A 26,281-nucleotide genomic window follows, 5' to 3' on the forward strand; every position below is an offset into this window, starting at 1 on the left:
GGGAACAAGCTGTTGAAGGGGTCACTCACTGAGCATTCCCAGTGCTCGGTGTTTGCCTTTGGCAGGGCCAGCTCCTGGAGCATATGGCCGGAAGAGGACTGGAGTAAGCTGAGCCTGGGGTGGGGATGTGGCCCAGTCCTGCTTCAGCAGGGAGCAAACTCTCTCTCTGCTCTGCAGCCTTATGGCCATTTACTCTGTGGCCAACTACAAAATAAGCTGTTACCACCCACCTCACTGATGATGCACATCCCTGACATATGATTTGAGAGCTGACTGCCCCTGCAGGATGTAAGCCAAGGAGCAAGGCTGGCAGAGGCAGACACTTCAGCTCCCCTCTGAGCCAAGCCAGGCAATCTCCTTCCAGTTGCAATACACAGACTTCAGTCCCAGGCAGAAGCTCTCATCTGTGCCTTTCCAAAGGCAGCCCTTTGCAGGGGAGTGCATTAAGTTCAGGGGTTGGTCACTGGACTGGTAGCAATGCCTGACTGTACCACCACAAGTTGTCTGTTGTACTTCAGCCAGGTTTCAAAGTCCTCCCTACCTGCCAAAAACACCGGTAACTCCTGGTTAGCCTGCATATTAAAGAGGGACCCAGCAACTGAACTCCCTTCTTGCCCTGAAAAAGGATGGGCCAAGGCTTGACAGGTGACCCTGCTATTGCAGGGTATGTTTGACAATCACGCAGGGTGCTGAGGGCTTGACAGAGATGCATCTTCATAGGGACACTGAGTTTGGGCTGAATCCAGGCTGAACATTTTCAGTTCCTCTGAATCCTTTATACCTGCAGGAGGTTGAAGTCTGCATTTATTCTTCTGCCAGTCCCACTGAGATTTCAAGGGCATGTATCTCACAGCTAAAGGTGGCCTATATGCTTCGGTGCCAGGAGAGACTGTCTCTCCCCAGCCTGTTTATTCATTTGATTTCTGATCTGCAGGAGGGGCTACAGACCATGTCCCCAGGTCTTGTTAAAGAAAGTAATTTCTGCTCTTGGTTTTTTACAGGGCAGCTCTCTCAGCAGTGTAAATCTGAGTGGGGAGGTTTTATGCTGGATGACAGAGAGGCTTAGGATATTTATACCGTAGTTTATACAAAGCTGTTTGACACAGTGAATGGATTTGGGGAAGTTATTTCTACTTTTTTTTTTTTCTTCTGGGAAAGAAGCATTGACGTTTACCTTGGAACACAGCCTGAATGTGTCATCACCTAAAGACAGGGTGTCCTGACCACAGCAACTTGTGTTCTTTGTAGCATGTTTTGTGGGATGTGCCTACCTAGTGCTGTGATCCCGTCAGATCTCACAAAGTGGCACAGAGCCAGCTCATGGGAGGCTTCCAAAGGAAAGCCTGGCTCTCTGAGACAGTTCTCTTGGTAGTAGGATGCCTTGGCTGAGGATGCTGCCTGACCTCTATTTGAGGTAGCAACTGAATGTCCTGCTTGTAATGGGCACCACAGACCTACTGTCATGGGGATGTTATATTTGGTGTCTTGCACCCAGGCCATCCTGCCTCCCTCAGGTCTCTGTGCTTTCCTGGTGAAATGCAGGATTCCTCCTCATTGCCTCCTTCAGCAGTGCTGTCAGGAAACATGGGGCCATGCACTGTTGAACAGCTGCCATGCTCCACCCCAGAGCATGGGCAACCTGTGGACCAGGTAAAAGCACTTATAGATGCTCTTTGAGATGTCCAAAACCGCCACCTATAATGTAAACCAGCGACATATCCCAAGTAACTAATCTCTTCTCTTTTTCATTCCTCCTTCCCCTTGTCCCCTCTCCTCTCTCTGTTGCCTCCCCTTGCAGTGGCAGGCCATCTCTCTGACAGTCATTGAGAAGGTTCAGATTGCAGCAGCCATCCTGGGTTCCCTCTTCCTCATCGCCAGTATCTCGTGGCTCATCTGGTCGACCTTCAGTCCTTCAGCCAAATGGCAGCGCCAGGACCTTCTCTTCCAGATCTGTTATGGAATGTACGGCTTCATGGACATTGTCTGTATAGGTGGGTGATCGTATCTCATGGCACGGCCGAGGTCGCCCACCTGCTCACCCATGGAGAGGAGCGGGAGATGGTGTAGAGTCAGCCTGTGCAACTCAGCTCATATTGAGCCTCCCCAGCTTTTCCTCCTGTTTGCTTCTGTGGCACCTTTTTTACAGTGCACTCTGCTCATCTGGGGAGCCCTGGAGTGTTTCCTTGGCTGGGCAGGCAGAGGGATCTGCAGCAACCCTAGAGAGACACAAATCTCTCTTCAGAGCAAGAAGAGGGTGGGGAGGTCTGGGGGAGACTGAGGAGTGTAAGGCTTTTGAGAAACTCCTTCTTTCCTAGAATAGCCAGTCAGAGCTGGTTGGGTATGGCAGGGTCTCTCCACATGCAACTCCTTGTCTCTCTGCCAGGAAGGGGTGGCTGCCCCTTCTTTGGCCCACCCTGGAGCTGCAAGACCCAACCAGCCCAGGTCATGGCCCAGCCTGGGGTCATCATCAGGTTGCTGCTACAGAGCAGATCTGAGGGCAAAGCTGCCCCACAGTGGGCAAGCCCAGACAGCAAAGGAGATGGTGGCACTGGTCCCCAGCAGGGTCTCACTGCGAGCTTGAGCTGTATTCCCAGTGCAGGTCTGCAGGATGAGGGATCATAGCTGACAATACCTACGGGCAGAGGCACTCACCAGCCAGGCTGCTGAAAGACTGATGGTTACCATAACAGTTCGGTGATCACCAGCTACCTCCAAACATGCTCCTGAGCAGTGTCCACCCAAGCACAGGCCACCAGATAATGTCTGTTCAAGTGGCCCTGCCAGGAAGCAAAGAGGGTCCCAGAGACCTCTTCATGTCTGGGTTCTTCCTTCATTCATATAAAGGCAGAAGGAGCCTCCCAGAAATTTGGTGGGACAAAGCAGTCTTCTTGATTTGGTGTATATATGTTTGTGTGCCACTCCAGAGGGAAGGAGCACAGCCCCCAGTTCAGCCCTCAGGAGGAGCAGGGCTATATCACAGAGCAGCAGTTGGTGGAATTGGGATAGAGAAGTAAACCAACCCTAGCAACAGAGACAGAAGTCTGGATTGCACACCATAATATCTGCATTCAAATGGATCATCTGGGTTCAAATGCTATCATTATCGTTCCAGCACAGGACTTGGGCCTGCTGAAACCCAGGCCAGTTTCTCCCACTGTTACCACCACTGTACTGACAATGAGATTTGAGCATGACCTGTAGAGATTACCCTGCTCCTTCATGAGATGCTGGTGGAGCTACCATATATCTTCAGGAACAAAGGGTGGCAAAGGGGATGAAAGAGAAATGGGAATCACCCACATGTTGGCACAATAGCCACTGGTGACATCCTCTTGCTGATGGAATTAAGAGTGGAAAAAATTAAGATGCATGTTGTGTGTGCTTATGTTGCCTTGTTGGCAGAGGACAGAACTGGAGAGCCATGGGCTGGGTGGACATCAGTACCATGACTAAATGGCTTTGATACAGCTTCAAGAGCTAAGGGGAGCTGATTAGCTCATCTGTCAATAGGAGCTAAATCCTCCCACATGGCAGAGAACAAACCACACTAGCCATGAACTGCAGGGGAGCTGGGCAGACAGATTCAGATTGGAGATTCCTTATTTCTTTCTTACTAATTTTTTAAGGGTCTGGCCTTTATTTCTCTTTTCCACCTTCTCTGAGGGGAAAAAAAAAGCCCCTTTGCATCTCCACTGATGTCACCATTAAGCTTAACGCCCTAACCTGGGAGCTATGACATGACTTTTCCAGCCAAAGAGCAAGTCTGCCAGAAACTCAGTGGGACAAAGCAGTCCTCTTGATTTGGTGTATATATGTTTGTGTGCCACTCCATGGGGAAGGAGCACAGCCCCCAGTTCAACCCTCAGGAGGAGCAGGGCTGTGTTACAGCCATTCTGTTCCCAGGAACACTACAGAGCCATGGCTGGGACAGCCCCTTGTCTCATGGTCCTCCCTGCTGGGTTGCTGGCTTTTTCACAAACTCAAAAGCAAGTGGGAAGCATTACAGATGCTGTGAGTTACCATGTCTGTCTATGGCTTCTCTTGCTCGGCACCTCAGAGACTACCCAGAGGTGACTCCACTAGTGCCATGTGCAGCATGCCTGCCTGTGCTGCCAGGCAGCCCTGCCATGCTTGGTCAGGAGAGGTGATGTTCTGGACCATGTGAGCCTTCATATACATTTCCCTAGAAAAGCTCCCATGTGCATGCAGCCAGCCCTAGTGTAAAACTTGCTGGTATTGTCCACCAGTACTTTTTGCAGTCCCAGCTGCTGCTGCGCCGGGGTCTGCAATGGAGGGGAAAAGGAGCTCTGAGCCATGGTAGCTGAGATCTGCTGTTCTCCTCCTCCTCCTCTCTCTGCCCAGGTTGAACCAAATGACAAATGAGGTCTCCCTGGGGAGCTGTGACTCCCTGGTTAATGGAGTCAGGTCTTTTCCTCTGAGTGACTTCTCTGCTCCCCCACTGATTTCAGGGGGCTACACTAGTGCTAGCCAAAGGTTGGTCTATCCTGTGGAGAGGCCAGGCCGGATTAGACCAGCAGAAGGGGCTGATCAAAGGGAACTCTGCAACTGGGTTTAATTCCTTGTTCATTTTAGCTATGCTCAGCTGTGATGGATGCAGCAATGCCAGCTCCCTAGGAGACTCACAGTATGTTCCTCACTGTGGAACAGCTATTCTCCCCCTCTTTCTCCTTCTCCCTAACCTTGCAGCCTCACATAGGGGTTTTGGTCACAGCCAGGCAAAGCCAGCAGCAGAGATTCAGAGTTCTTCTCCTGACTGCCAGCATGGCCTGAAGGCTCTTATTACTCCTCCCTGGGCTTTAGTCCCACTTCTGGAAGTTCAGGATACAACCTCTCACAGATAATCGCAGTGACAACAGTTCTTGAACTACCAGGGTGCTGTCTGTGCATTTTGGTGACTCCTCCTCTGCAGTCCAGCCCTTTTCCCCTTTTGCTTTCCAGCCTGTGGGTGGGTAGGAAAGATTAAGGGACTAAGAAATGCTCAGTGATGGGGAAAGAGCAGGACATAAAGTGAACTCAGTTCTACTACACTTGTTTTTTTCGGCTAGCGTAACACACACACTGTGCATTGCTTGGTAACAGGCTGTACAGCCTTAGCTAGCAGAATGTTATACTGTAGGTCTAGACTAATTGTATGAATTCCTATTGTTCCTTTCCCCAGTTTGACCCCAAGTTTTGCTTTCACTGGCAGAGGAGCAGAGGTTTGAAAGACAAGGTATTTACTAAGGAGCAGATGTGCTGAAGCAGAGTTCCTCCGTAGTTCCGGCCAGTTCACACTTTGGTTGGCCTTGGATGTCTCATGTCCAATGAGTTGCCAGCAGTATTTGTCCAGGAGGCCAGTTTACATACCCTTGCATTTGGAGGTGTTTGGTAGGATACCTCCTCTGGCACTGTAGAGTTTCACAGCTGTAGATGACACCAAATCTGCAAAGATCCTAACTACCATCAGGCAGGGAGTACACACCTAGTCAGAAACTGCCCAGCTGTTTTGTGTGATCTCCTTTCTACCAAGTCGTTAAGGGAATTAGGTAGTAATTTGCCAAGACAGAGGTATCTGTGGCAATTTGTGTAGGCAATCACATTGCAGCTCTATGCTTTCCATTGTAGAGGCAAAGGTGAGGACATGGATGCTCACTTGCCTTTATAGCTCCGTAAGCACAGATCATTTGGTGGTTGTTATCTTCACTTGAGCTATACTTGATCTGAAATGGTCACATTATCTCCAAGCTGAGTTCGCAAAATATGGCTGTTAACTCCAACTATTGATCCATGCATCAAAATCCAGGGGTCTTGGGTTTGACCCTCAGCCACTCACATTCAGTAGTACACTAGTTTTCTTTGAACTTTGCTGCATCCTAGCATGCTTTGTGAAAACAGTTACAAGGGACAGACACCATTTGCTACTCTTTCTGCCACCATGGAAACAAAACCACAATCAAAGTAAGAGGAATCTACTCCTCATGACCAGTAGGACAGATGGTATGGCCCCCAAGTACTAGAAACTACGTCCATCTGGGCAAAATGTGCAAGATGGCCTTTCAACATTGTTCTCCCCCTCACTTTCAGACATCTAATAGGAGGGCAAGAAGCACTGGAAAGGGTTGCTTGGGATTCATGGGAGTCTCCAATACTGGAATTTCTGTTAAGGATCTGTTAGAAAACATATGTCAAGAACAGGTTGCAGAGAGATGATCCCAGTTTGTGAAGGAGGAACAAGACTAAATGCTTCCTGATATTCAGCCAGCCCCAACTTCCTTGATTTTGATCTCTCGTGTCTACTGTCTCTGGTCATGGCTGTAGGAGATACGAGAGCTGGACTGAACTAGAAACTGGTAATAGTGCCAGCATAGGTATTGCTCTACTGTGAAAGTATCTATAACACAGACATTTGAGATCAGCAACCAGGAAGTGAATAAAAAGTGAGATGGGGACTGTTCATTTGATTAACTACTCTCTCCATGGGTCCATGAGAGGTAAATCCAGAAAGCTGGCATAGAGAGGGATTAGCAGAAATGCAGTTATCAAAATACAGAGATAAATGTAGTGAGCCTTCATAGGACTGATTTACTGAGTAGTGAGAGTGTCTGCTTAGAGCTGGGCTGTAATCCTGAGACATACCTGCCTGTTAATTAAATGACAGTTCTTGGAGGGGAAAGGAGAAATTTGCCTCTCTCTCTGTCAAAGTGCAATTAGAAAAGTCATAGTTTGTAAATTAAGGTGTCATGTGGGGTCAGGAGGACAGGAAACCATCTCCTTTAAGCAAGGAGGAACTCTGCCAGATAATGAGAGCATGTCACAGTCTAGGCTCAGGCATTACCAGATTGGCTCTAAGGGGGAAGTGCATCTCAGGAAGGCCATTAGCAGGCTGTGTGCACAGGGCCATCATTGTGCCAACCTGCTCGTGCTCACACGGGGGTATCCCTGTGGTTGGTATGCTGTGTGGCTTACTCCCAGTGATGCAAAAGCAGTCTGATCTGCCTCCCCTTGGTGGATTCACTCTCTGGTGGGGACTGTTTCTTTGCCTGTGCCCACCCAGTCCTTGCTCTCTTGACTCACCTTGCCTTGGTGCTGACAGCAGTGCAATTTTGTAAGCAGTAAATCCTCATGCTCTTCGAAGCTTTTCCTGCTTTCCTTGGCAGCCAGTCCCTCAGGGTAGATGCCTTCACAACAGTAACTGCGCTGCAGCTCAATAGCACAAGAGACAGGCAAACCAGGACCATTCATCCTGCCAACGATTTTTGTTGGCACACCATGGCAATCCATTACAGATCAAGAAGTGTGTGCCCACTGTTTTTAATCCCAGCTGCCAGCAAGAATAATCAAAAGCATCCAGTACATCTGACGGCATCTCAGCACAACTGTAGGTAATAACATAAGAAATCGATAGCCAATTAAAACTGATCCACAGTATTTGATCATTCATAGTGCAATGGGAACAGTAATTAATGGAGCTGCCTTGAGACAGTCACAATTCAAGCTTCCTGCCAAGACTAATGTGGGATCATTTTAAATGAGATTTTTTCCTAAAGGAAATGCCAGGCTGCGGTAGCCTCAGGGTGTTTTCTAGCAAGGTCACTTGTGCCCTCAGTGTTCAAAAGATTTAGGAGTCCAAGCAAAATAAGGAGAAACTGATAAATTAGGTGTCTTCAAGGTCTTGGTCTTCATCTATATTGATCTGATTCTCAAAAGGAAAGCAGGTGTTTTCAATTCAGGTCTGCATAGGCCCCAGGGTACAAAGCAGGAAGATTTGCTACGGTAGCAGGGAATCAGTTTTGGGAAGCACCAAGCCCTAACATTGGTTTGATGGCACCCTAAAGGCAGAGCACAAGGCAGAGAAGTTCAGCAAATGCCTCTGAAGGAGAAACCTGAAGCCAACAGACAGCAAATGTATATGACTTCGACATACCTGCAAGAGACCTATGAAAGTATGCAGAAGCCTTCCATGCCCTTCACCTTAATGCACTGCTTGCCATGCTATGCATACACTTCTTTCCCAGTTTGCCTGTAAACCAGAGCTACCAGGAGATAACTGGAGTGACCAGATCCAGGCCCTATCATCAAAGTGGGCAGCTGGGATAAAGTCAGGCAGCCTATTCAGGGATTTTTTTTCACTGTAAATCCTGGTTTGCATACATTCAGCCATGGGGTGCGTGCTTGAAAAATCACTGAGCAAATCATTGATTTATCAGCTGTAAAGGGGAAGTAGAGACAGGAACAGTCCCCAGAGGACACGTCATGGGCTCTGGATCCAGCTGGGCAGGGACCATCCCTGAGAGCAGTCACGGAGGGGCCTGTACCTGGGCCAGCCGCAGGAGAAGCAATGCTGCACAACTGATCTGCTGACTGACTTCTTGGCTGCTACCCAGGGAGAGCGGATGCTCAGAAAAGTCAAGACATGCCACCCCTCCGTTCCTGAAAGATGGCTCCTATTTTTATCTAATGCTGCATTGATTATTCAATAAGAGAGCAGAGTGGGACAGCTGGCATGTGTGCATGAGTGCTGCTTTCACCAGCAGGCATTCCTGCAGGGCTCAATGCACCTACTGAACTCCAGTGCAGCTCCGGCAGCTCTCCGCAGAACAATCATGTCACTGCTGAGCAAAGAGCCGTGGGGTTTGGACCTGGCTCTGAGCCCCCTCCCTTCTTGTAGGGAAGGAGCTTGGCTTCCATCACAGTCAGAGCAGCACCTTTCACACATGTCCTTTAAACTCCACACTCCTTCACTGCATCCATCCCCATGCAGTTTCTCACTGTTGCAACAGGGCTCCAGAGATATATTTTGTCATGAATAACCATATGGTACTCTCTGCTCCAGTGGATCAATGTGTTTAGCATTTAATGAGGGCAACATAATTAACATTTTTGAGGGAGAAAATAAATCCTTTTGCCTTATGAACTGCATCTTGTGCTTTTGAGGGTGATATGTTATAATCAGAATGATGCTTCCCTATCACTAAACCCCATGCTGGAATCAAGTGTCTGATGTCCCTGGGTTAAGTTCCCACCAATGGGCAGAGGCAGAAGCACTCACCTGCCTGTCATAGCTTCTAGATTATGCAGGAGATTCCCTCATTGGCAGCTGGTAGGAACTCCTGCACCAGCTGCATAAATTGTGCTGTCTAGTGAAGGATGGTAAAAGTCCTCAGCTCTGTGCCAGGCTGTGTTTTTACAACTGCCTTCTGTCCCATTACTCCTCCTACTACAGCTTCTATCCCTGCACACACATTACTCCTGGAGGTGGAAAGCTGTGGTCTGTGGCATGTCATTGTGGCCATAGCAAGAGAAGTCAACTCTGTAGTCAAAGATGAGGCTACAGGGGGTCATTCCACATGCATAGGGAATGGGGCTGATTTTTGTGTGTCACCAGCTCTGTAGGGAGCCAGAAGCAGAGGTAAGAAGAGATTAATATGAAGCCACATTATTCCAGGTCTGGGGTAGGTTCTTAAAGTAGTGACTGATTGGTTCTTTTCCTGGAGAGATGGCTACCTATCAACAGAGATATCTGTCAGACCTAGACAGAACAGTCTGTAAGCAAGAATACTGCAAACAGGCCCATGGACTAAATTGCGAAACCTCTTCTGCCTGGAAGTTACTCCCTGAAGCAGCACTTTTCTTCCTGATCCAGCCTGAGTCTTTCTGCCCCCTGGCAGAGCTGGATCCACAATACCTATATGACCATGCAGTGTTCAGCAGAAGTTGTTCAGTAAGATTAAATAATGCCAGGGAACCTGTGCCCAGTAGTGCAGCCATCACTTTACCTTCTCAGAAGAGGTACAGCCAGCAAACAAACTCACAGCAGTGACATTCAGGCAGGGACAGCATGGGGCAGGCAGTTACCACTACCTGCTGAATGCAGAGAAGCGTGAAGAGCTGAAGGTCCAGGCATTTACAATGCCAAGTGGGACAATTCACTGCTCAGCCATGGCTGTATCATGGACCTGTCCTACAAGGCTCTTCTCTAGACCTTTGTTTCTGGCTTAGCCACTCTCAGTTCCTTTCATTGTTTTCATTCTTGTCAGCTTAGCACTGATGGATCCCATAGATGCGTATGAACTCTTACCTGCCCCTTTCAGCCTGCATCAGCATGCAGTCAGCTGGGGGTATTGCAGCTCCTAAAAAGGTCTTCAGATCTGCTGGAAGAAACCTGTATACCCAGAGCAGGAAGGCAAAAGTTTTGCCTTCCCAAAGATTCTAGCTAGTAATAGATCAGAAATGATAGACCCCTGTCCTCTTGGGTCCTACTGCCTTCCTTAATTTTGTGTAGTGCCTCTGTGTGAGAAGTGAAGACTTTTGTAGGGGAGAAAGTGGGATGAGACCTATGGGGACACTGAGGGGAGCAAACAGGAGAGGCCATGGCACCCAAGGTGTAAGGGTCCTGGAAATCTCACAGGAATTCTGGGGTCTGCAATGAAAGATTTTGTCATGACTCTGGAGGACAAAGCAGACAAACAAAGGCTGCACCATGGTGTGTCCCATTGTCCTGACAACAGGCTAGCAAAAAAGCACCATGAGCAACTTCTGCTTCATGTCCTTGAGACGCCTTCCTACATGGCAGAGGGGAATCTCACTCTTAACAGGAGAGTAGAAGCAATCGAAATGCACACACCGACTTGAAACTCCAGAGGCACTCCCAGGTCCATTAATTTGGTCTGTGTGCCTGCATGACTCTGGGGGAACCTGTGTTAAGGGTAATTTGTACTCACCTTTATGCCTATCCTAACTGTTCCCTATTCCTCTTAGTGGAAGATCACTTGGGTGGCTGGAGGGACTGGGCTCAGACAGGACCTGCATCCCTTAGAAAATTAAAAACTCTGAAACTATTCCAATTTTTTCTTACAGAATTTCATTTGCTAATAAAAGCAAAGAGGGAGGCACTAGTTCTACCTTCAATAAGCAAATGTCTTGTTTTGATCATTATTGAACAAAGCATTTAGATTTAGCATTTAGAGATGACTGCTCATGCTGAGTATTTTAAATTCAGTGTCAGAACTGGAATACAACATTTTAAAAAATTCAAGACCAAATGAAACATTCTCACCTGTCTGAAAATACGTATTTATTCTTCTATTCTGGGGGACAGCGTGACTTTTTCAAGTCTCACTCCAAGAAAGTGTGAAGCCAGATTTCCAAACCCTACACAAACCAGTGATGTTTAGCTTTGCCTTTAAAGAAGTGTCCCAGGAATGGCTGAGGATCTAGGATCACTGCACAGGCAGCGCTTTAGTGAAAGTAACATTAGCTATTGGATGGGAAGGTTCAGGATGCAGACCAGGAGGACTGACTGCCGTGGTAGAAGCATAGTGAAATGAGAGCCTGTCCTGGGTTCAGCAGTAGCAGCCATTTTTCGCCTTCTTAGTAGCTGGTGCAGTGCTGTGTTTTTGACTTTCGGCCTGGGAACAGCGCTGATAACACCAGTGTAGCACCAGCACTAAGAAGGAGAAAAATGACTGCTACTGCTGAACCCAGGACAGAGCCATGTATTTTTGATCCCCTCACCATGACTATCCACCTCCATGGACTTCTGTAAGGGAACGTCTGGAAACCTAAACATAGAAAAGATCCATAAAATCACCCAGAGACCAGGGTGTGCATTTGTCCAGTGCTCCCTTCAATCTAGTGTGAAATGATTAGTTATTCCCTTCTTTGAAAGACCTAAGAGTATGTGCCATGCACGCAACTTGGGCACACAGTCTTTTGAAGATACGGCGTGTTGCTGTCATCTCCATTTTAAATCTGAGAAATAAAAGCATTAAGAGGTTCTATATAATCCTAGCTCCACAGCAAGAAGCGGAAACTTTAAGAGAGCAAGGGGGCATATAGGTAATGCCTCCAAGCCATCCTATACTGGCACAGTTATGGGCAGACTCACAAGTGGGGAATGCTGCTGGAGATGCATGAATCAGAAGCAAGGCTGGTGTGCCGGTGGAGCTCTCATCTTCATTTATTTATTTGCTTTTTCCAAGAAGAGTCTCATCTATTGCTGCCTGCATAGCTAGAGACTGCCCTTTAATCCTCTGCTTTATTGTGCGCTATGAATTAAATAGCACATGAGTACAAAAGCCCTTAAGGGCACAACATCCATTTTGCTGTAGCTGTCTACAGCCAGCTGAGTTTACAGGAGTGCTTTTATTTGTGGTTTATCTGTTGCCTGAGCAAGGGTTTCTCTGGTTTTTATTTTACCTATTTTTCACTGTTATTTCTTGGTTTGTTTTTTTTTTTTTGTTCCAGTTTTGAGGCAGGGTGTAAAAGTGCTAGTCTGGTCAGGGCAGGATAAGGTTGTGGTGTTTAGTAGCCCATATGCTTGCAGTGGAAAATGCTGCAGCATTTCTAAAGCAATGGTGGTGCTTTGTGTGGTTCCCAGGGTCAGCCCAGCTCCTCTGTCACAGATGGCATCCTACAGACAACTGAAGCTGGTTTTCCCACTGCAAATAAACCATGTGGGAGTTCTGAACAAAAAGGAATTTCCTCTCCCTTGGACAGCTGCTACCAGTGCCTTAATTTTGCCAGTCTTTCCTCATTTTGGGCCTTACCAGCTCATCCCTACAGAGCCCAGCCTGTGTCTTGTAGAGGAACATGCCAGTGAGCAGAGGACATGGCTGAGGATGGCTGCTCTGTGATGAAGGCAGCACCTTGCAGAGAAGCTGGCATCTACCTTCTAGCCATAAAAGTTCCCCGAATGCTCCTGCAACGTACTGTCTCTAGCACCCACCAGCTTCCCAAGCCCTGTGACAGGCAGCCCTACCTGTCCTGTCAATTCATCCCATTGGATGAAGTGTTCCTTCTTCCATAGCTACAAATGCCATGTATGTGAGACGGATTGCTCCTTCTCCCAAGAGGAATCCATAGCATCTTATGCACATGGGAATTACTGCCACATATATGTATTACATGAACTCATGATGTGCTGCAAAGTCACGACCTGGAAATTGTCTCTTGCCGTATAGCTCAGGAGCATCCTGCAAAATCACAGTGATGCCTGCAGGAGAGACACTGCCTGCTGGCACATCAAGAGCTCTCTTCAGGAATAGAACACCTGCCTCCTTTCTCTGGCCCCCCACACTCTGCCCCAGTGTGGAAGGTGCTAAGGTCTGCCATCATTGCTTACCTGGTGGAACAGCAACTATGGGGACCACTGGATCCATCTCCCACCTGGCAGGGCTCTTGATGAGTCTGGGGGTAGGTGTTAATGGCTGCAGGGGGCTTGGGGTGTAGTGTAATCACCCACCCAGATGGGACCTGCTCTGCCAGATGGAGTGGAGGAAGCAAGGAAGGAGAAGGGCTCTTGCTGCCTTTGTGGGGGGTCCTGGTCCACCTGGGGCTGAGGAAGCTTTGAGGCAGAAGCATCCTTGAGCCCCAGCTTGCATGGGAGAAGATAAGCTGTAATAAACACAAGGTTTGCTGGTTAGCTGTGAGTCAGCCTGTTTGTGCTGTTAATGACAAAAAATGCAAGAGTTCCCACCTCCATAAAATACCTCCCCAAGACAGCTGGGAGCAGCTTTTCCTTATACACTGGTGAGGGCTCTGCCCAGGCCATGGAGGTCTCACCCTCTGGGGTGCAGTTTCAGTTTTGCTGGAGTTGTGGCCCCTGTGGCCTGAAGAGATCTAAGCATGGCATACACATCACTGTGAAAGCTGCCTGTCAGTGGAGCCCCATTACGGCAAATGTGCTTAAAGGGCAATGAGCAAAAGGAGCGTTTTATCTTCCCCAGATCCAAGTGCTCCATGATGGCACATGTCATCCAGTGATAACAGTACTCAACAGGGTCCAGCCATGCAGCCACCCTGCTTCTGCCAAACCAAAACACAGCCCAGATTTGTACATATTTAATCAGTTCTTGAGAGATTTAAAAATGTGCATGGAGAATGATTGATGCCTGATTATAATCAGCTAATTATTTTTTCCATATGCCAAGAATTCACTCAAGCGCTAACCATTAGGAACACATTTTCAGTTTATACTATATGTCATTCAATGCTGGCAATTGCTAAGCTTGTACTATACAACCTGCTTGTATAGTTCCAGCATTATTCAGAGCAGACCTTTGCTAGATGTCTTCTGGAGTAGAGACATCCTGCTCACTGATCCAGCGTCCTGCAACTACTCTAAAGGACAGCACCACAAGTTCCCATTCACCCATTACCTGAACTTTTTCTGTATGCAGAATAAGCTCTTGAAACATTCTGGGAACAGAATTTGTATTTTGGGAAGTGTAGGTGACAGTTACGAAGAAGTCTATGTTTCCTGTTTGATTCCACCAGAAAGCAAAGGATCCCTGAAAACCCGAATGTAGCAGTAGTTTGTATGAGGATTGACTGTGCGATGAAAGCATCCCTGAGCTGAAGAAAAGTATGATGTGAGGATAATGGACTCCAGAAAAGCAGCGGCAGCAGCCTCAGGGGACCAGAGCAGGGAGTGTCTCCCGGGAAGAGAATCTGAAGGATAAAAGAGCTGCGAACAGCTCACGGCTGCCAAAAGGGATGATACTAAAGGCACAACAGCAAACTGTGCCTATGCAGGGAAAAGCACAGAAGCGTGGGAAGAGAGCACTGAGGCTGCATTAGGAGCTCTTTGAGGACTCAAAATCGGCAGTTGCAATCATACAAGGGCAGAAGGAAGAGCCTGCAACTAATGAAAAGTCCCTAGAAATCACACAGGCAAGGGGAGCTGTCAGAACCAAACCCCAGGATGACCATCCAGAGATAGAAAAGGCAGTAAGAAATGGGTCCATAAGCATAAATAAAGTAAAAAGAACACGGCAAGTCTAAGAGCTCAAACAATATTTGATACAAAAAAGGGCCAAAGCATTAAATGTTGCTTTTGTTTCAGTCTTCAAAACTTAACTAAAATAATTTTAATGAGGAGAAAGAAGCCCAGAGCAGAATCAGGAAAGAACAGACTCGAAACCATTCAAATGAGTTAGCTTTGTCCTTGTCAGCATGTCCTAATGAAATTCAGAGGAAGCTGTAGGGGCATTCTCTGACCCATGAGCATTTCATCATCAGGAACTCGGGGGGGACACAGGAGGTGCCAGGCAGCTGGGGAAATGCAAGCGGAGTACCTAGCTTTAAATATAGTCTCTGTCATTAAAGAAGGTAGAACTGAGGATCAAGAAAATGAAGGGCAAATCAGCTTTACTGATTCATAGAAAGATATTGGAACATTTTTGTAACTAACCATGTGATGAGCATGAGAGTATAATTGTATCTAATCTGGGAGTGGAATTGTCCTAGGGGCTGAGGAGGAAGCAGACAGGTATGCAGTAATTTGGGCAGTGCTCTTGGTGCTTTGGGTTGATACTCCTGAGCAAACCAGAGAAATGTGGTCTAGATTAAATAACTATAACACAGGTGCACAGCCAATCAAAAACCTGCTTTCTCAGGGGTTGTCAGTGGTGTGCTGGAGACTGGAAACACATTTCAAGTAGGACTGCTTTGGAATCTGCTCTCTTCAATATTTTTATTAATGGCTTCGATTATGAAACAGGAAGAGCTGTTATAAAATTCACAGCTGACACCAAACTTGGAAAGGCTGCAAGCAGTTTGGGGGATCAGATCAGCAATTGAAATTATCTTGGCAAATCGGAGAAATCAACAAGATGGAATTGAATAAAGAGAATTGCAAATAGCTACCCTTATGAAGATGAAATCAGAATCCCAAACACAAGCTGGGCCAGGCAGTCACACTGCCAAAGACAGTGACATGACAAAAACTGTAACATGCCAGTTTATTTCATCATGGAATCAAAAGGAAGGTGTACAATCCTGATCCTTCACCTCTCTGCTCAGGGGACTGCACCCTCCTGGGGAGTTCAGTTGCAGAAAAAGAAGGACAAAATGAAGAGGTTCTGGAGGAGATGAACAAGAGTGAGGAAAGGGAGGGTATTAACCTGATTCTCCACCTGATCATTGCCAATGTTCACATCTCCTCTCCCAAATCAGCCCAAGTGCAGAGCCACACTGGTGCTATGACATTACTTTCAATTATGAATCTACTTCTCCCCATGCCTTGGTACATCTTCTTGCTCATTGCCTTCAGAACTTAGCTCTGCAGCCTTGAGTCTCAGCCACTGGAGGATTTAAATATGCTAGATTGTTTAAAGAACTTGTCATATTCAAGGGAGCTGACCCTGCAACAATATGGGGGGATGCCACATACTAGGTCCACATTTCCCATCTCATATTTCCTGGAAAAGGTCCCTCTGGCTCTCTTTTCCCTGTTTATCAGCAAGGACTATCATGCGTCACGGATGAGGGATGAAGTAGAGAGCATTGCAGTGGAAAGCAGTATGATTGGAAGGGTCCGGTGGGAACTCAGTGACTCATATCGCACATACTGTGAGATACTTGTGAAGCTGGGATGAGGCAGATATTCATGGTTATTTCTAAAGCCCTTTTTGGAATGGAGTAATCTTATGGGGACTATGTATGAGACTTTGGGAAGTGGTGGGGCAGCCTAACTTGAGTAAATGCAGAGCAAAAGTCTATATACTTTACTGTACAACACTAGAAACCTATGGTTAGGGTGCATAAATGAGCCAAAAGAGACCACCTGTGGCTAGGTATGGCCCGTGCAGTGTGCAGAGCCCATCAAGCAAACATCACTCTCCTGGCTTTGTTTTTACACCTCCCTTGTACTGTTTTCCACTGCTAGAGACAGGGTGCTATAAGAGACAGACCCCTTGTGTGAACCAGTGCAGCCACTTTTCTACTCTTGGGTTAAAAGACAGCTAGGATGAAACATACAGGATGAGATTAAGGCAAAGAGATAATTGAGGGCTGAGCTGCAGGAGCTTTGGAAATAAAAGTGGGGAAATTTGAGATTGTCACAAAAGATTAAAGAATTCCCAGAAAGAGAGAGAAGGGTTTGTGTATGCAATGATGTCAATAGAGAGAAAGGCCAGCAATGAACATGTTATCTCCCAGGAGGGCTGGTTTACATTGGCCTAAGTCACTTCTTCTATGGATGCAAACCTTTGCATGCTTTGATCAGAACTGCCATAACCTTCCCTTGGCACCCAGCAAGGAAAGCACCAGAAATGGGCTGAAGCATGGCAGCTGTGTCTGAGATGAGACTGCATTTGGAAAGGAAACTGAAGGGTGAAGGTGCTGCTGAAGGTGGAAACAAGAGGTGACCTCTCAGGTGGCAGGACAGGGGCTTTATGAGAAGCAGGACGGAGTAACTGGCTTGAATGAACTGTGATTTTTTTCTCCTGTAGGTCATATGAATGTCAGCGCAGGGGTGATGTACTCACTGTCAGCAGATGCCTTGTTTTTAATGGTTTCTTTACTGGAATAGGAGAAACAGTTCCTGCCCCAAGATTTTACCCATCTCTTTCAATAAAATATGTGGCACATGTTGGAATAAGAGGAAGGTTAATTAGAGGCTGAAAGTCCTGGTGACAGGATCACTTGGTGGCAGAGTCTGACAATGCGAGAAGGGGACTGCTTGTCATTTCTGGAAAAGTACTGCTCCAAAGTTGCCTTAAATTGGAGGCTCACAACTGCTTAGGTTAATCTCAGGATGGTGGCACACCAACTGACTCCCCCTCATCCATCCAGAGGCACAAACAGAATTGCCCTTATTACATCTGGGTTTTGCCCATGTTCTTCCAGCAGCCCTTCTAGCTATTGGGCTGAGGACCTCTCTCTTGACCAGTCTTGCCATAGGCCTCCTGATGGCAATGCACCTCTGTCCTGACTAATCCCAAGAAACAAAGGGACACCTGCACACAGCCCATATGTGTCCACCCTCAGCACCAAGAACATTTCCTTGCAGAGAGACTGTCCATGTGGATCATGTTGTGGTGGGGGCAGGTATTTCAAGGCTTAGAGAAATCTTGCAGTGACATGAGGCTTACCTCTGTGCTATGATATCCACCCTTAGTCATGCTTCCCTTTTTAACTCTGGTATTTGGAGAGCCCAGGTCAGGGTTAGCTGTGGCAGTCAGTAGGACATAGATATTAAACTGCTTTCACCACTGCTAGCTCTGCTGCAGACTGCATCTTGATCATCTGGAAAAGAAACGGGCCAGTTATTCTTGCTCTGGGATGAAAAGGGGTGGGAGAGTGATGGTAAGTGGAAAAGATGTCTTTCTGCAGAGTCAACAGTTGTCAGCTTGTTCTCCCAGGTGCTGTGAACATGCACTGATTTGGCATTGAACTGCACTGACACAACCCTTGCCTAGCTAACCTGTATTGATGTTGCTTACCTGTTTCTTTAAATCAAATCTGGCACCAGGATCTGTGCACTTTGGAGCTGGGTCACTTACTGCCAGTTTTGCGTTAGAGCTGTGGTGAGGTTCTGGGTACTCTCCCATGTATAGTAAATGAAAGGAAGAGTAAGATACCAGTGTAAGCAATGTGTACAGGTTTGGTATGACCTATTGCCAAGGTCTGTTTGTTCACATTGTTCTGTTTGCCTGTGCTGTGAAGCACAAAGCAACTTCTCAGCTCTGGGAAGTAATTGCTGCACCCGGTACCATCACTAGTCCTGCCTGCCTGGACTCTACAGTTCCACAGGGCTGACCATGATCTGTCCCTCTGCATGGACCCAACAACAAAAAAAAGCCACAGGAGAAAGAGCAAAAAAGGCTAACATAGAGAGAGAATGAACACAGTGAAAAGAGATCAATATGGTTTCCTGTACATACTGTTTCCAATTCAGAATATGTTAATTCAGAGCACTGCACTGGGTTAGCCCTGCCATATTAGCTCAGAGTTACTATGTCTTGTCCTGGGAACAGCACAGCTGCACCAACATAGCAATGCAGGCAGAGGCATTAGAATTACTTTTTTTTTGACTTTGCTGTCAGGTTAATGATCCCACCACATCATATGGGCTGCCTCCAGCTCCAGAGCCATCTGGGAGATCTTTTCATGGCACAAGCCATTGCAAGTAGAAATATCTAAGAATATAATGGCCAAGTCTCCATCTAGCCAGCTGCCCTGCTTCCATCATTGGCCATGAACAGCCTGAAAAGTGAAATAAGAGTGAAATAAGAACAAGACAAGTGTATGATATAGCTCCCCTGAATATTTCTTCCAGCATTCAACAAATTTTCAGCTCAAGGAATTTCTGATGCTGGTCCAGCCAGGTCCCTTCATGAGAAAATGGTAATGAGAACAGCATGTCTCCGTAGGAGTTTCCTTTTGCCAGCACCACAAACAACAGATTTCTGGACCAGCATGTTTTGCATAAAACAAGAGATTTTCCTTCTGAAGAGGATAGTTTTCATGGAGGATCCATTGAGAAGAGATTTTATGAAGCAGGGAGGGCAAGATAAACTCAGGAGGAGTGGAAAAAGATCAGGCCACTACCAGAATCCATCTGAAGTTCTCATACAGACATTTCTGCACTGAAGAGAGATAAGTGCACAACATGTAGCTCACACCAACCTACTGTCTTCCCCACATACACAGGATTTTGCTTATGGAATAATTGCTTCTAGCTGGACAATCCTAGTTAAATACAGTTCTTCCTGAAGGATTTCCCACTTAAGTCTGCCCTTTAATTGGAAAGTTTCACCTCTGTAAATAAGAATGATGCTAGAGGGAGGAGTGTTTCTATAAAGGGGCGGAAAGAGCTGAACATAGGAATTCCAATCCTAATTTATCTCAGGCAGACAAAATTTGTTTCGATGGGAGCATTAAGCATCCTGCAGCTTGATATAAACTGATGGGCTCTTGCTTACTCTTGGCATTTACTCTTGCAAATGAATCACTGTTACTTCCGCCTCCCTGCCTACCCCTCCACTTGGTTACTTTTTAATTTTACAGCTTCCTGAGCTTGACACTGGGAAATCGATAAGTAATTTACAGCCCAGTAAATACAGATGAAAACAAGTTACCTTGTACTTTTATAAATATTGGGAAACCAAAATAATCTAAGAAAACAGGTGCTCAGTTGACTCAGCAGCCCATCCATCAGCATCACACAGTTAATTGCGTAAGATCATAAACATTTATAATTAGAAGGCAAACAAACAAGAATTTTATAAACAGCCCTCTTGAATCAGGCTGTGCATTAAATATTTGTGATAAGGTAATTAAGAATAGATTTACAGTTCTGGCTCAGTGTTTAATACTTCGGAGAATGGATTTGATTCCATGGAGAATGTTCTACAGCCAAGGAGAAAACGTTCGATTTCGGCTCTTTTATCCGAGGCTTAAAGTGGTCTCAGAGAAACATTGGCTCTGTCATTGATCAGAGAGGAATTTCATTCATTACAGATCAGACAGCTCATTTAAATATATGTCTAATGTCTCTTGTCATGGGCTGATCCACTTCAGGCCTGCTTCAAAGCTCTGTCTCCTTGGCTGGATCTGCAGGCTTTCCCTAAGTCCTGCTTTTTATGATTGATGCTTTGATCAGAGGACATCAGAATTCTCAACCATGTCTCAAAGCAGGGAGGAAACCCCATGTTTTTCTATTAATACATCATGGTGTTTTGTTATGAAATGCCAGCATAACTACAGGATTACAGCTGTGTAATTTCAGTGGTCTGTGGGAACTAGAGGGAAGATTTCTCTCACACTGTAGTGCCCAGTGCCATTCCCTGTCCCAGAATACCCAGATCTGCATACTTCAACTATCCAATGTAATTACTTCTACAGCCAGCAAGCAGGCTCAGCACTCCAATACAACAACTTTGAGTGTCCCCCTGAAGCTAATCTGTGATCAAGTCAGCAGGGCTTCTAGTTATGCCTAAAACCAGAGAGGCTAGAAACTCAATCTGTACTTAAAGTAGGGTTTAAACTCTGGAAAATCAGATGCAAACTCTAAGAAACCAGGGGTCTGCACCCCGTCAGTAGTAATGGCGAGATTAGTTGTAAGGGTAAGATGACCTTCAGATACTTTGATTTTTGATATAGTACAGGTTTACTCCAGTAATTATTTGTTATCAGAAACTAGAACAGTCTGGAAAAGGTGGGTGGAGAGTAAAGCTGTAGCATTTGATTCATCAGGGATAGCCATAAGCCACTTTATTCTGTGGTGACCATCATCTCTCCACACATTGCTGGTTAAGACAACCTCCTCATTCAGGCATGATTTTGCTTCTTATTTCTTGTGGGTCTTTTGTTCTTTGCTGTTGTATTTATATGCTTGCAACAGGGCAGGGAAGAGAGCTGTTCTTCCTAGAAACATTTCTGATAAACTTGATCCTGAGCAAGAATGGTGAAGCCATTGTTATTAAGAACAATGAAGCTATCTATGCGCTAATTTACCCAGTCCTATCTTGCTGGTCTGGCTTCAGTTACATGAGACACAAAAGCACTTTCCCAACATGCAGGTTGCTGCAAAACAAGGAGATTCAGACACACACCCCCCACTTCCCCCCATTCTGCATAGATCCCACTCTGTAGCAAAGCTTGTCAGTTACAGTACAGTGTGTCAGCTAAATCAGTCTACATGAGATGTTGCAACTTCCTCCAGCCTCACGGGAGAAGAGCAATGCAGTGTTGCAGTTACTGCTGGACCTAGTGCTTTCAAAGGGTCTATCCAGAGCCCAGCAGCTTGAATAATAAGATCTTAATGCTCAAGTACTGTCATCATCTGAACAACTTCTAACATTATTTAATCCTTCTATCTTCTTGCAAGGGTAGGGAGGATGACAGAGACTGCTGGCAGGTGAGCTAACTGGTGGTGGAAGTGCCTGAACTGTTTGTTGCCTTGTTCAACTGTAGAGAACATTAGAAGTCAGGTATTCCATAGCTTAGTACCATCCCCTGGACATCAGCTCTGGTATATGCAGATGGGTCACACACATTACATGCATACTCGGAGCACTCACAGCGTAAGTTCATCTGCCCTTCCTTTCAAGTATGTTTTTTGCCCCCTTGGAAGGGAGCAGTGATGTACAGTGAGGGACCTGCTCTGCAGATACTTCATCGTATGCAAACTTTGCCTAGGATGACAAACCATTTACAGGTATTGACAGACCTTTTGTTTTGCTCTGTTGCGGCCTCTGGCCTCCGTGTGCGTGTCTGCTCTGCTGCTGTGTGTGTGGGGAAAGACTTGAGCTGAGCACACACATGACGCTGGTGCAGCAGACGTCACCAGCACGTCAGACCCAGGTACACCCCCTCCAAACACATGCCATTTGCTGGCTGAATCATGCCTATGCAGCATGCGAAACTAGTCCAGTGACAGATAAACCTCAGGCGTTTATTGGTAAACAGATACTGTTTTGCTGTAAGGGCATAACTCTGCTGCATTTACGATCCCTTTATTGATTGCTGGGATAAAGCTGGAATCCTTTTAATTCAGGGGAAAAAGGATCCAGCAGAGCAGGAGCATCGGTGCTGTGCCAGTTGGTAATTAAAATGTGATTTATCGTTGAATAAACACTGGCTGGGGAAGAGCTGAGCTAACCAGCTAGCTGGGGGCAGGGTGCTGGGGTAGGTTTATGGTTCTTTCTAAAGTTTTGTTTCTGTTTTATGTTTATTTCTTTCCCCCTTCCCTCCAGGTCTAATAATACATGAAGGGCCCTCGGTTTACCGGATTTTTAAGCGGTGGCAGGCGGTCAATCAGCAGTGGAAAGTGCTGAACTATGACAAAACAAAGGACATGGAGGAACAAAAAACAGGGACCAGGACAAATCAGCGCCCCTCCTCCCAAACCACCCACTCGTCCTCCACTGGTGGTACAGCCACTAACTCCGCTCCAGCCGACAGCGGGGCACGGGCTGCCGGCCATGCCACAGGCACCCTCTCTGACCACCACTGTGCTTACACCATCCTGCATATACTCAGCCACCTGAGGCCTCACGAACAGAGGAGTCAGTCTAGCAGTAACAGAGAGCTCGTCATGAGGGTCACGACGGTCTGAGCCGAGGAATTCAGGAGGCCTTAACAAAGCGGAGGAGACAAAGAACTCATACAGCAGAGGAGCATGGTGTGCCTTTTTCTTTCTCTTTCCTTTTCTCCTGTTTTTTTTTTTTAAATTCCTTTTTTGTTTGTTTGTTTGTTTTTTCTTCTCCTCTCCTTTTCTTTGTTGGAAACTGCACAAGATATAAGAGGCGGCACTTGGCCAGCTGAGGAAAAAAGCAGGTGGAGGGAGAGCTGCACACTCATGCTAAAGAGGTTAATGTTTTCCAGCCTGTTAAAAAAAAAAAAAAAAAAAAAGAAAAGGAAAAAAATAGAAAAAAAAAGTCAACAAAGCAAATCACAAAAAAAAAAGCAAACAACAAAACAAGTGCAATACAGACTACAAACTGAGTAGGCAGAGTTCTGGGGAAGCAGAGGAACAGATGGTTTAGCATGTCTTACAAATCTTGTTACCTGGAATAGGTAACGCTCTGTACGCACCCCCCTTACACACATGCACGCGCACACAAACACACAGAGTGTGAGATTTATAAAAACAAGGAAGGGAATGAAATATTTTGGAGTATTTTTGTTTTCCAGACTGTGATTAACCAGGGCTATGAATTGTTTTGTTTCATGAATCTCTCTGGAGCCTTGTTCAATTTACCATAGGATATCTGAAGTGAAATGGCTGGGGAATTTCCAGTACTGATTCGCAGAAAGAGAGATTGAATCATCCCACCAAGAAAATCTAACAAAACCCAGGCATACCCAAATTTCACCAAAAATCCTGATTTTTTTTCCTAAGGTTCCTGACAAGGGGTTTGTGAGGGTGGAACTGGGAGGGGGGAGGATGCTCCATGATCCTTATTTGACATGTAGGCATTTTTGGCAAATTTTATACAAATGCTCCACAGGTGTTTCAAGCACAAGTACTGGTGTGATTTATGCCTTCATAACCCCAAATCCGGCATCCAAATCTTGCTGCTCACATACATCATTTTCCATGCAAACATTCCAGGTTAATTTCCTTCCATTTTACTCCGATCACAAGAAGCTGACCCACCTTAGTGGGTTTCTGCTTCCTTGTTGATTCAGACAGTCATGCATTAGACATATACATCCTTTTTTTGTTTCGGTGTCTGTATCCCTGCTGCTCGATTTGAAACAGTCTCACTCAGTCTTGTAGGCTGAGCCTTTCGCATCCGGTCTGTTAGTTGATTATAGAGTCTATTCCATTCAGTTGTTCAAGAGAGTTAGTCTGAAGAAGGAGCACAGTTGCTGATCGAATATGTAACACTTCAAATAGTCTCCTTCTCTGGGATATATCCTTGAAGGTACTGGTTGCTCTTCAGGAACATTCTCTTTCAATGCACAACGGCCGAATCATTTGTGGATATTAAAGGGACACTGTCAAGTACTTTTTAAATAGTTTTTAGGGTTTGGGCTTTTTTTACTCTCCATTGTTTGTAATATTCTCTTACAAGCTTGAAAATAAAATTTCTTTCCCTACTGTTTTTGTCCTTTTCCATTTGGGCATGTATCGTTCTCTCTGCTCACCCCATTCCTTTCACCTGTCCTCATCCTCCCCTTTCTTCTGCAACAGGAGGAAATCTGCATTACTGATTTCCTGCTGTCTGTCCTTGCTCTGTGGAGGGTATGTCTCGGCTCTACGGGGTTGAGCTGTTTTGCTTGTGCAACTTCTAAAAAGGAAGCATAAGAGCAGGAAACCTAAAAATATGGAGATTGGCTAATTGAGGAGCAACAGCTCAGCAATCCCAAAATAATCAACCCATAGTGATCAAGCCTGAACCCAGCTCTGCCCAAATTTAAGATAAGGACTTCAGCCAAACTGCATCCATTTAGCAGCAGTGCTGAGCAGCATTGCGCAATGGCTGTGTCCAACTGCCCTCCATCATCTTCTCAGAATCTCTCACAGCATCTATTGGAGCCAGGGTGAACATGGGCCACCAGCTCCTTTTGGCAGCTAGATTCTCATGGCTCAGGTGTTTCTGGACCAGAGAAGGTGTCAAACTTCACCTTCCAGGTTTGAACATACTAGCCATTCTGAAACATTCAAGAGGGAAGTTAGCATCTTAAGGCAGGTCATATTTTTCACCTCGATTACTTGACAGTGTCCCTTTGAATATCAGAATGCAACAGAACAGGTACTTCTTTGGCAGAGAATGTGGAAGGCGAAACACAAGCCAAAAAAGCTGACTTACTGAGGACCCATGTGAAACAGCATGGTTTCTGAGGCCACTGTACCTTTATCTGACCAATCCTATTATCTACCAAAGAGTGCTTTTGGCAGAGGACAGGGAAAGGATGTTGGTGAGCAGAGGAAGAGGGAAGGGGCAATTCCAGTCATCTCTAAAAGCAGCTATTCCCACAATGAAGGTGTTGCAATGAACAGTCTCTGGAAGAACCACTTCTGATCCACAGTAGAGAGAAACCTGGCCAAAGCAAGCAATCACAGCAGCCTCTCACCCCAATGCCTGTCCTGGAAGCTGTCCTCCTTCCAAGAAATGAGTAATTATGGTGGGTTTTGGAAGGGGGAGGCATACACAGATGAAGGGACAGGTGTCAGACATGATGTTGTTTCCCTCCCTGCCATCCGCTCATTTAATATGGAGAAGTCAAATTCCTTTAATTTGGCTAATGGTTCATGAGGTCAGAAGCACAAGCTGCCATGAAAGAGTGGTGTGATCTAGTACACTGAGCACACAGGACTCTGCATACTCTCACTCCAGCTCTGCCACTGACTCTGTAGCCTTGGGCTGTTTGGCTCAGTCCCCCGTCCAGGCAAAGGGGGAATAACAATACGTACCTACCTCACAGGGGTGTTGTGAGAATCCACGTTGGTAAAGCCTGTTGAAGTGCTAAGTCTACCACTGGTAGTCACAAAGTGTGTGGTGGGGGTGAGCAGCGCTGCCCTTTTGCTGGTTACAGTCCGAATCACTCAGCGGGAGTCCCATCATCCCTCTCCTGCTTGGAGATCCTCCTTGATCTGAAGCGGAGGGTGTCGTCCGAGTGCCCTCTCCTCCATTGCATGACATTTTAAGCGGCTGTGAGGTGCAGGGTAGTGACAGACAAGAAGTCCTACTTGACCAGGGATTTGCTACAACGTTTTCTATATCTGTGGGGTTTGTTGGTTTGTTTTTTCCATATATTGTGCTTAGAAATAAACTTTCCACTTAGGGCTGGCGGTTTGGGGTCTATTCTGTTGCATGGCAATGTATACAAGTCTTACTGTCTGTCCTACTGTGCAAATGATCCCGCAGCCCAATTTCAGAGATGGGTATTTCAGGTCTGAGCCTTTTCATAGCGGCATAAGACTCAAAAGCCTGTCTAGACTGTTTAATATTTAAACAACACTATGAACTTGTCAATTGTATGTGTTCTGTGCAATACAAAGCATGTCATTAGCTGGCTTGATGGGCAGAGGGGCTAAAGA

General features: G+C 46.3%; 1 protein-coding gene across 3 annotated transcripts in view; it reads left to right on the forward strand.

Moving 5' to 3' along the window:
- MARCHF4 (membrane associated ring-CH-type finger 4) overlaps positions 1 to 26,026 on the forward strand; it is a 108,224-nt gene extending 82,198 nt beyond the window's left edge. For all 3 annotated transcript variants that reach the window (XM_061459035.1, XM_061459217.1, XM_061459123.1), the window contains 2 exons: positions 1,799 to 1,991; positions 22,485 to 26,026. In XM_061459035.1, the coding sequence (XP_061315019.1) occupies positions 1,799 to 1,991; positions 22,485 to 22,846 (555 nt within the window). In that variant the 3' untranslated portion in view covers positions 22,847 to 26,026. The remainder of the gene's footprint in view (positions 1 to 1,798; positions 1,992 to 22,484) is intronic.
- The last annotated feature ends 255 nt before the right edge of the window (positions 26,027 to 26,281 follow it).

Source organism: Pezoporus flaviventris, unplaced genomic scaffold (genome assembly GCF_033815535.1).
Source record: "Pezoporus flaviventris isolate CSIRO_AGI_PZ_B2104156 unplaced genomic scaffold, CSIRO_AGI_Pfla_v1 ptg000001l, whole genome shotgun sequence".
Classification (NCBI taxonomy): domain Eukaryota; kingdom Metazoa; phylum Chordata; class Aves; order Psittaciformes; family Psittacidae; genus Pezoporus; species Pezoporus flaviventris.